The sequence below is a fragment of the Colias philodice genome, chromosome 13 (assembly GCF_061535455.1).
Source record: "Colias philodice isolate Cphi_HAF_F1 chromosome 13, ilColPhil1 Martin Lab GWU primary, whole genome shotgun sequence".
NCBI lineage: Eukaryota > Metazoa > Arthropoda > Insecta > Lepidoptera > Pieridae > Colias > Colias philodice.
In genome coordinates, this window is record NC_143098.1 from 9,193,735 (window position 1) to 9,205,590 (window position 11,856).

The following is an 11,856-nucleotide window of genomic DNA, read 5'->3' on the forward strand; positions in this document are numbered from 1 at the left end:
AATAATGGAATATGAATTTGCTTTTTAACCCTTTCATTAAGATATTTCCCCAGCTCTGGGGACATGTGATTGAATAATATTGGCAACATTATTTTAGTCGCAGACGCGACAGCGTTCAACGAGACTTCTTTCGTGGAAATCCATAGACTATAAACACTCCACATTGTTTGTGACATTGTTTTTAGTTGACACTTGACAATTTTGACGCTTGTGTCACAGTGTCGTAAAGTAAACAAAAAATATTTCACACGTCTCTATCGATTGGATTGGCTAAAATACTTTTAGATCATCAGACATTGGCTAAAATTGAATGAATTTATGTCAAACCTACGTTTTTGCAGTAAATTTGTCTGTTGATCAACCAATCCAAAGAATACATATACTCTAAAAAATCTCAACCGAGAGGCGACTGGCGAGATCTCAACCAATTTGATATTGATTAAAAAATGTTTTTTAGGATTTTCTAAAAAAATATCAGCTAATTTAGTTAATTGTAGGTTAAAAGGTTGTTTCATATTATTTTACTATGGGTTCCGATGAATCTGACGATGAGCCGCTATCGTTATTAGCAGCAGCAAAGAAAATAAATCCCCAAGACTTTCCGGTGGATATCAAAATACACGAAAAAAAACCCAAGAAGAAAAAAATTATACCGATTAAGAAATATGGTGTTACAATTAAACTGAATCGTACAAATTCTACGTCGAATGCTTTGGTATCCCAAGCCCTTATCAAACGTCCGACCGATGTCTGGCTATATCTGAAGGATTTCAATACGACAGGCCCATACAGTTGTTTACTATGTCCTGAATGGTTCATAAACAGACCTAAAATTATAATTCACTATGTTTTAAATCACAAAAAAGATTTTTGCGGGATATGCAGGTAAATTCACGTTTGTATTTACAGTCTGCTTCAATACCAAAACACAATATTATCTGAATTTAAACAAACGGTTACTACACTAGTTTGTTCTTGATTTTTATATAAACACTAGCTGTGCTCCGCGGTTTCATCCGCATTGAGCCGCTTCTGTTGGTCTCAGCGTGATGATATATTATAATAGCCTTTAGCCTACCTCAATAAATGGGCTATTTAACACCAAAAGAATTTTTCAAATTGGAGGAATCAGTAGTTCCTGAGATTAGCGTGTTCAAACAAACAAACCAACAAACTCTTCAGCTTTATATTATTAGAATAGATAATATTTCCCTCATCAGCTTACTATGATTCAATCAATTGCTGTTAGTTATTGTTACTGTAATTTTTAAAATACAACACTTTATATAAAAATTTTCAGATACTTTGTACCCGATAGAGAAGCGTGGAAAGCGCATGAAAAATTCCACACGCCTTGGCCATGTTCTCAATGCGTGGAATCTTTCCCTGTGGAAGATTTGTTGAGAAATCACTTAAAAACTGTACACAACCTTGTCCATTGCCGTCTATGTCACTTTAGAGTGCCAGCTGATGACAATTATACTACCCATTTGTATCAAAAGCATAATGTCACAAATATTTCATGTATATTCGGAGAATTGTGGCAACTCGACTTACAATGCAAGTTCCTATGCCTCCTATGTTCTAAATCGGATAATCCAGCATCAACCTTCTTCAGTCATTACATGGGGTACCATCATTTCACATTAAAATGCTTCTCCAATATGGTTTCTGGAAAGGATCCACCGTTTTTTGTTAAAGGTGTTGATGTCAGTCCGCAGTTTATTCATGAGGAATTAAGAAGTCAAATGAGATGTGGATATGTTGGAATGCAGAAACCGTTTGCAATCCAAGATTATTCCAACCAAACTGATGGAATGTTTAACCAAAATGAACCAAATATTGATATAAGTGTTGTACCAGAAGTAAAACAAGAAGTCCATTCTGATGATGAACAAGTCAAGAGTAATAATGATAGTAAAAGTGAGGAAACAAAAGAAAATGAAGTGAAAGATGGTGAAATAAGAAATGATGATGCAAAAGATGATGAAGAAAAAGATGAAGATATGAAGACTGAAAATGATGAAGCAGGTGATGGCAGTAAAAATGACAGTATAAGTGAAGAAATTATAGATTATCAAGGTGAAGAAGACTTTGATATGACTCTACTAGAATTAGTTATCTTGGAAAAGTGCTATTTCAACTACATAGATAAAATGTTAAAAGATATAGATATAAAAACAGTACCAGAGAACTCCGATGTTGATTATAATACTAAATCTGAGGCTAAAGAAATAGAGTGTACAATATGTAAAACAAAATTAGATGATCCAAATTCGTTAGCAGTTCACGTATCTAAAATGCATTGCATGAAAACTGTATCATTGTACTCATGTAGAGTGTGTGCAACGACTTTCGAAACTTATAATGAACTTAGAAATCATGTTACTGCAGAATTGGGTCAATTTGAAGATCTCTGGATATGCCAGTTTTGCGATAAGGAATTTGATAATCGAGAATCTACAAGGAAACATCTTTCCTTACATTGGGATGAATTAGAATATGAGAATTGTTTCAGCCCCCATCTTGGGTTTAAGTGTAAATATTGTCCAACTTTATTCTGGAACGAACCAGACAGAGAATTGCATCAGATAAAAGTACATTTGGAAAAATATAAGGATGAGTTTTATAAGTGTGAAGAATGTTCTAAAACTTTTGGTGATAAGGTCATTTCATTTCCTTTATACATTTTCTCTTTGCATGTAATTTAATATTTTCAAATAATTCAGTAAATTTTTTGACTGATATAAAAAAAATAATACTATTTTCTGACATCATACTGAGTATTGAAGCTGGTAACACTAAAACTAATATTTTGCTCTTAGGTTTGGTTCACACATCACTACATGCAGGAACATATCAATGAAAGAACACAGATGAACATATATTTGTTGAAATGCTGTGTTTGTTGTATTTTATTACCATCTCTTGAGGAAATTCGCACGCATTTTGACGAGAACCATCCGGAAGCAAGGAAGCTGTATTGCTGTTTAGATCCTTGTGTGTTCAGACCATTGAGTCAGAAGAAATCTTTGAAAGTGCATGTTAAGGTGAAGTTAATATTATTTTAAACCACTTTTAATCGTTTTGAAATAAAAAAATGTCACTCATAATGCACTGACCATGATATTTATAACAAAGTCATTCAGTATTTATGCTTTGGTTATGTTTTAATAAAGTTTTATGGTATTGTATCTTTATGTTATCTTATTATACTTTACCCCATAGATATTGAAAAATTGTCAAAAATAAATAACACAGTTGTTGTGCATTGCAGACAGTCCACGCGGCCCGTTCGTCAAAACCGAAGGCGGTCAGCTGCCACGAGTGCGGGCGCGAGTTTGCGACCGCGCGCTCGTGCAGCGCGCACGTGACGCAGGCGCACGGAGCCAGCGGCAAGTTCAAGTGCAAGCTGTGCAGGGAGGTGCTGCAGACTATGGACGAGAGGTGGGCTACAGGGGAGTGCGGTTTGTAGCCCGGCAGCTGCCACGTGACGCAGGCGCACGGAGCCAGCGGCAAGTTCAAGTGCAAGCTGTGCAGGGAGGTGCTGCAGACTATGGACGAGAGGTGGGCTACAGGGGAGTGCGGTTTGTAGCCCGGCAGCTGCCACGTGACGCAGGCGCACGGAGCCAGCGGCAAGTTCAAGTGCAAGCTGTGCAGGGAGGTGCTGCAGACTATGGACGAGAGGTGGGCTACAGGGGAGTGCGGTTTGTAGCCCGGCAGCTCACGTGTGCAGCACGCATTTAGCTAATTTTTTCAAATAGCAAAAAAATAATTTTTATTTATTTATTTATATATATTTATAAATCTCGTGTCACAATGTATGTCCTCAATGGACTCCTAAACCACTTAACCGATTATAATAAAATTCGCACACCATGTGCAGTTCGATCCAACTTGAGAGATAGGATAGTTTAAACATGTAGGTACCACGGGCGAAGCCGGGTCAGCCATAGTTTATTTATAAAGCATCACTTGCCATTACAGGACAATGCCCAATGCGACAGAGATACAATTTTATTATTCAAAATAAACTTAACTAACTTAAATACTAAATTAAAATTACATAAATAAATTAACATAGACATAGAAAATTTAAATTACTTTCTAATAACAGATTAACTGTAAAATCACCCTTGCAAATTCACTCATAGGACAATGAAATAAGTCTGCTCTTTTTTTTAAGTTATGAATAATGAAAATTAATAACACTGAATTATTTTAACTCTATCAAACTTTACAGAAAACTCCACTACCTTCTCCGTCATCCAGGAAGACATCCATTCGAATGCCCTGAGTGTGGGAAGTCATTTCAATACAAATCATCACTGTACATGCACAAACAAGATCACCTGCCGAATAGACAGAGCTTTACGTGTGACTATTGTGGGAAAGTGTTTGCGGTATGTTTTTTCTTTTATTTATAGGTTAAAAAGGTTATGTTTATAATTTTTTAAGCTATTGCATAGCTTCTATCGCAGGCCTTGAGCGCGGGGACCGAATCCAGAAATTCCGTAACGAAAAAACCTCACGCTCCCCACTCCGTCCAGCGCGGAGGTGTGGCTTGAAGGCATAGCATGCAATAGCTTTACCGCGGCAGTCCCCGAATGCCACACGTCTTTTTTTGATAAGAATTGTTTTTATTGCATTACCATATTGTTTGATGTCTGTATAGTATTTTCATTATTTTTTTGAGTACCCTGATTTTCAAAACTGTTTTTTTTTCAACGAAATATTGTTTGCACGTAACTCGGACTATGTTTTTTATTTTTGTTACAGAAGAAGGACTCGTACCGCGAGCACGTGCAGATCCACGAGGGCCCGCGGCACGCGTGCTCGTACTGCCCCATGCGGTTCGTGCAGCGCTCCAACATGCTGCGGCACGAGCGGCGCCACACGGGCGAGCGGCCCTACGCCTGCCCGCACTGCGACCGCACCTTCGCCGACAAGGGCGCGTGCACGTCGCACACTAGGTACAGTACGGTTCGTGCAGCGCTCCAACATGCTGCGGCACGAGCGGCGCCACACGGGCGAGCGGCCCTACGCCTGCCCGCACTGCGACCGCACCTTCGCCGACAAGGGCGCGTGCACGTCGCACACTAGGTACAGTACGGTTCGTGCAGCGCTCCAACATGCTGCGGCACGAGCGGCGCCACACGGGCGAGCGGCCCTACGCCTGCCCGCACTGCGACCGCACCTTCGCCGACAAGGGCGCGTGCACGTCGCACACTAGGTACAGTACGGTTCGTGCAGCGCTCCAACATGCTGCGGCACGAGCGGCGCCACACGGGCGAGCGGCCCTACGCCTGCCCGCACTGCGACCGCACCTTCGCCGACAAGGGCGCGTGCACGTCGCACACTAGGTACAGTACGGTTCGTGCAGCGCTCCAACATGCTGCGGCACGAGCGGCGCCACACGGGCGAGCGGCCCTACGCCTGCCCGCACTGCGACCGCACCTTCGCCGACAAGGGCGCGTGCACGTCGCACACTAGGTACAGTACGGTTCGTGCAGCGCTCCAACATGCTGCGGCACGAGCGGCGCCACACGGGCGAGCGGCCCTACGCCTGCCCGCACTGCGACCGCACCTTCGCCGACAAGGGCGCGTGCACGTCGCACACTAGGTACAGTACGGTTCGTGCAGCGCTCCAACATGCTGCGGCACGAGCGGCGCCACACGGGCGAGCGGCCCTACGCCTGCCCGCACTGCGACCGCACCTTCGCCGACAAGGGCGCGTGCACGTCGCACACTAGGTACAGTACGGTTCGTGCAGCGCTCCAACATGCTGCGGCACGAGCGGCGCCACACGGGCGAGCGGCCCTACGCCTGCCCGCACTGCGACCGCACCTTCGCCGACAAGGGCGCGTGCACGTCGCACACTAGGTACAGTACGGTTCGTGCAGCGCTCCAACATGCTGCGGCACGAGCGGCGCCACACGGGCGAGCGGCCCTACGCCTGCCCGCACTGCGACCGCACCTTCGCCGACAAGGGCGCGTGCACGTCGCACACTAGGTACAGTACGGTTCAAAACTTTAGGCGGCTCGGAATCATACAATCCGATTTTTTGACGTCTTATAATTCGATAGAGCCGGCTGCACGCACGAAAAAACATGACTCATGCGGCGTTACCTCCCTCTGAGGCGTTCCATGTAAGGCTTGAAGTGCAAGCGAGAGCTCGGAACGAGCGACAAAGAAGCACAATCGGACGTTGCCACGTTCAACTAGAACTATCGTCAGTAAACCGACTTTACAGACAACCAATTTTTTTTTATAACTAATTTAAAATAGTACCTTATATAAATTACAATCTAGCCTACAAGACTAATAAGTAATTTTATGTTAACCTAAATTTCTAATGTTACGATCCGATGCACAGAAAACAATTTTAGGTATTGGGGGGACGTTAAGGGACCTGTGCGCACCCACACTCGCACCTGCACATAACTTCTGAACCGCCATTAAGTTTGAATCGAACTATAACTGTGGCGTCGGGCGAGGTGTGCTTCTACTGCGTGTGCGGTTCGTGTAACCAACGTCACGTGACGTGTGACGTCAGAGCTGTGTGTAATGTATATGTTAAGCCCCGCCCCTTTTGTGTATCTTTCGTTCAGCTACATTTGAAGGCCGCATCCGTGATACTGCTGCCTCACTCTGCGCTAAGAACATGCTCTATCTGGTCCGCATTGAAACCGCACCTTTGCTGTACTCGTAACATAGAAGGGATGACGTCAGAGATTAACGCAATAAAAAAAATTAAATTTAGAATATTTAATACATTTTTCTGCTCTTAAAAATATATTTTTTTACAGGACGCATTCTAAGGACACGTCGTACGCTTGCCTATACTGTGGACAGACTTTCGTGCAGAAATCCAAACTTACGTACCATATAAGAAGACATACAGGAGAAAGTGAGTTTTTTTGTTATTGAATAAATTATTAAAAAGTGAACTTAAAAAAAAAATGATTAGGATATATTAAAAAGTCCATAATCTATTACACATTGGTCAAAAACATTAAATCTTTTTTTATATTTTTTCTAGATTTGGAAACGTGTACAATATGCAGTAAGTTATTCACAAGCGCCTGTTCGCTGCGGGAACATATGAAAACGCACATAGCCAAATCGGAGAATGTTAAATGTCCACTTTGCGGTATGTATGTTTTATAATAATTGTTGAGGTATTTTCACGTTATGATGTTCGCTTTGATTTTAAGGCTGCAGTCTAGCAAAATTGCGTTTTCAACAAGTTATTTGACAATTTTTTCCCGGCTAATGAAATGATAAACTGAATTTTTTTTTCTTGTTTATCAATTAGTGTTATATACGCAATTCGCGTGAATTTTTTCACATTTATAAAGTTACTTTATGTTACCTTAATCAGGCCTTCAAGATAAGTCTCTTTCCCCCAAAGACATTTCGAGCTAAGTTTGTGCACTCACTACGTTGCAACCGATTACAATTTACACAATCTGATCAGCGCATTATTATCCTTATATAGTCGTTATTAAAAACTGCTGAATACAATTGCCGAAAAACTTATGATTTTCTTAATTAGAACGTTATAAATTCATTAAATTTCCCATTTTTTGCCTTACAAAATCTATTGATAAATACTGCTAAAAGTTATTTTTTCCATTAATTTATTCGAGTTGGTTGAAGACCAATGAGTATTAATCCTTTAAAAAATTTTTTTTTTGAATTTTGATAATTCTTTAAATATTAAAAAAATATTTAAAATAATTAGGAAAAATCCTAGCGAATTTCTTTAGTCGCGCTCCTTGGGCCGGAGCGTTCTGACGTGTGCTCTACGCTCGATTTTCCTTCATACCGAAGTGAAAGTTGCTCTACTTCATTAAATTTAATATTTTTGTTAATTGATTATTTTTATCTTAGTTTTGTGCAAATATTCGTATTTTTAAACATTTGATTTCGATATGGAAAATAAACGAAAAAAATACGCGTGTAACTACATACTAGAAAAAAAAAATTATCTTCGAACATAAAGTTAATGAAACCAAATAAATTGCAAAGGTGATTGGCAACAATTTCTTTATTTTACGGGGTGTCAGTAAAGGGATGTATATTTCTTTAAAACTAAAGTAAGCTCATAAATTTTCTTATAATATAATTTTTTTGAAGTTCCAAAAATGTTTATTTTTCGTTTGAGAAATACGAAATATAATATAAACTTGTATTGAGAACTTGAACTTCCCAAGTTCATCCGGGGAAATCCCCATACGGGGAAAATGATTTGTTTACTCCAAAATTGATCCGAGGTGTTTTAATTTTTTCTTCTAGTCATTTTCAACGTAGCGGCATGTTGTTTGATTATTAATTTTGTAACTTAAATACAGGATGTTGGTTTTATATTCCGATCTTACAGACGCGCTGACAAATTTAGTCCGCCATTTCTAGTTTAGTCTACCAACTCTAAGTACCAATATTAAAACGAATGGATTATCATCACATCATCAAAACTCAGATGTAATGGAAGATCACAATAACATAGAAAATTCAGTGGGTGTTGAGAACTAAACAAACAGAAGTAACAGAGACGCGAAGAATAAAAAAAGAGGACGAAAACGATAATTCGTTGATGCTTTCCCTTTTCGACGTATTGTTAGGGTACATCACCAATCTGCAAAAAACAAAACTGATGATTCCCAATTGCTGATTAAAAATGAAAAACAAATAATCGACAACAGTGGTGAAAATTTGCTGATCACAATGAAACATCCTTCAGAGGTAGCAGATTTACTCATTTCAAATGTATCGGTGAACAGCGTAAAGGAGAGGAGGACAGGAAAACATTATGAATGTGGATGGTGGATTGTATACAGGGTGTAATCGATAAGTATGTGCAGGCGATTATGACGTTATTATTGCAGGTATCAAAAAACTTAAAACTGATATCGAAATTACTTTACCTAATGAGCAAAATGACAATAATAACTTTTTAAAAGTATAACGAGAAATATCTAAAAAATTTACTTTATACACTCCCATATCAAAAAGGGAAAATGGGACTAGTAGAAGTTAAATGTCTAATTCCGGCAAAAGACATGAATGCGGAAGATGCGGTTAAAAAAAATTTAATATTTGAAATACAATGCAAAAAATAACACTTTTGTCATAGATAAGAATCATGACTATTTTTTCTAAATTCAGGGACAACTAAACGTTGCAGAAGCAGAAGTCTGCTTATTTGCTGTTTGGACTGGAGTGAATAATTCGTTAAAAATAGAATATATAAAAAAGTATGTAACGTTTAGGCAAAATAAAATGATGGACCATTATCAAGATTTTACATAAATTGCCTACTGTCAGAATTGATTGATTCGAGACTTCAGCATTCGATGCCCATCAAGGACCCATCCTATATCATTCAAGCGATTGAAAAAAAAGAGATAAATCCAGTGCAACCGATAAAGCATCAGAATGCTAGCAAAAGATTTATTAGGTTTATCAATATAAATCTATATATTACACATAATATAATAAATCTGTAGAAGACGCGAAGACTGACATCCGCGCGGACGGAGTCGCGGGCGGAAGCTAGTCAGAAATAAATATCTTTTGTTTTCATTTAACACAAACATTACATTTTTTTTATTATATACAAAATTTGTTTATCCGTTTTATTAGTTAAACTGAACAACTTTCAATAAGAAACTTAGGTCGAAAAAAATGTATAGAGTTCTGCATTTTGTATGGAAAGCTTATTTTTTTTTATATTTCGTCCAAATTTCTTTGTAAAAGTTGATCAGTTATATAAACATGAAGTTGAAGATATCAATAGAAAGTATTCGCAAATTTTGTGTACTGATAAAAAAAAAATCACCCGGTGTAATTTTCACGAAAATTGTTTCAAATTGTCATTTTTGGTACTTATTACGAATTTTAAATTATGCATACGAATGATTTAATTTTTAAAAATTAAGTGGAGCAACTTTCCCTTAGTACATTTGTATTATTTACATATAGGATGACAGGATGCATTTGTTTGCACTACTAGACCAAGCCCTTAATAACACGAATAATGTATACAATAATATTAGAATTCATTTATTTATGTTGCAAAAATAAATCTTGTTTTCTAAAACTCTTATATGAGCTGCATCGATTTGTAATTTGGTTTAAAAGCCACAGTAAATAAAAATTTCTTTGCCCTATTTTATTAATAACGACCATCAGCAAAACTTATTTCAAAAATAATGGAACCAACCACCTTTTCAAGCAATTTTATAACTTTAAAAGTAGTAATATTCTCAAATGTATCAATATACTTACTGACTATACTTACTCAATATTGTGTAAAATTTTGAAGCGAAAATTTTTTTTTTTTTACTAGGAAATATACTTAATAATTAATATCGTGTAAAAAAAGCGAAAAAACTATTTTTTTTTTCAGATAAAAAGTACCAAGACGAGCGTTACATGTTGCGTCACTTGCGCACGTCGCACACGAACACACAGTTCACGTGTCCGATATGTCAGAAGACGGTCACAAGCAGTTCCGGGTTGCGGCATCATGTCATGACGCATAGCACTATGAATATATTTAGAGTGAGTATTTTTTTAATGTATTAAGAAAATTAGTAGATTTATGAAAGTCTAGTCTACGATTAAAAAAAAAATGGTATAGTACAGCGGTTCGTCTAAAAGTCAAACATACAAACATCTAATGTTGTATATTAATTCATTGTCGATAGTAAAAGTGCACCAGATACCTAGGCATATGAAGATGACTTACATTCAAATGCATTTAAATTTTCGTTATATGTTTATGATACGAACTGACTGATAGCAAATTTAACTACTTACATCTTATAATTTTCAAAGTCAATCATGATTATAACTAGCCGCTTACTTAGCCACTCTTTATCATACTTGTAATGTATTTTTTTTTCAATAAATTTCTTTTTTGTTTCAGTGCAAATGCTGTCCAAAATCATACGCAGTCAAGCGAACAATAATAAAGCATCTACGGAAACGCCACGATCTCAACGGAGCAGCAATCAACATAAAGGACTATTATTCGCGATTAGAACCCAGAGAATGCAATTTGAACTTAGACGAGCAAACCATGACAAACATTTTCGGACCGCCCAAGAAAAAAGTCACAGATTTGCTTATAGGAGACTTTGTAACATTGGCAAATAAACTACAATTGGATAAAAATAATGAAAGTACTGGAGAATCGGATGATAATGATGAACATTCTGATGACGAAACGCAAGATAATTCAACGGAACAATCTGAATCTCAGAGTGATATACATCCAAAGTTCACAGAAGTCGTTTGTAAACAAGAGGTAGAAAACAATGAATATGAGTTGGAACCAACTGATTTTGTGAGCGTTAAAATTGAACCTATGGAAGAAGAGGAAAATAATATAGAATAGATTATATGAATTTTGTCTAAAAGCTATTTAATAAAAAATATGTTATAATTGAATGTGCAATATTCATACATAAAGTATGGTCTTTGTTGTCATAAACATAATATAACAATATGTTTATATCCTTTTCGTAATTTATACCGTCTAATTATCTATAACTATGTTTAGGTAAAATATAGTTAAGTCAAAAGTATTTAGGGTCAATTGTTAATTTTCTCATAGTATTAAATATTCACCTACACAATATGTGTATCACTATACTAATAAAGATGTTTATGAATATATACCACTTTTATTTACAGTATATCAAAGTATAATATTGGTTTTTAAGGCATAAATACTAGTAATTTTGCGCGATAAAATGGTTAATACTTGAATTTAATTGATGATGTAGAGCTCTGCAGTTTGCATGAAAATTAAATTAAAATAACTGAAATACAAATGAAGCCTT

The 11,856-nt window shown here is 37.6% G+C and overlaps 2 protein-coding genes across 2 annotated transcripts; both read left to right on the forward strand.

Annotated features, from left to right (window-relative positions):
* Positions 1–412: 412 nt before the first annotated feature.
* LOC149483592 (uncharacterized) lies at positions 413–11,666 on the forward strand. Its single transcript, XM_089702730.1, has 10 exons — positions 413–885; positions 1,301–2,666; positions 2,826–3,050; positions 3,278–3,447; positions 4,244–4,403; positions 4,780–4,973; positions 6,811–6,911; positions 7,044–7,154; positions 10,416–10,570; positions 10,938–11,666. The coding sequence occupies exons 1-10, from the start codon at positions 527–529 to the stop codon at positions 11,406–11,408; spliced, it is 3,312 nt and encodes a 1,103-aa protein (XP_089558856.1). The 5' UTR covers positions 413–526; the 3' UTR covers positions 11,409–11,666.
* On the forward strand, positions 5,644–5,908 carry LOC149483593 (uncharacterized). Its single transcript, XM_089702728.1, has one exon. The coding sequence runs from the start codon at positions 5,653–5,655 to the stop codon at positions 5,881–5,883; it is 231 nt and encodes a 76-aa protein (XP_089558854.1). The 5' UTR covers positions 5,644–5,652; the 3' UTR covers positions 5,884–5,908.
* Positions 11,667–11,856: the final 190 nt, after the last annotated feature.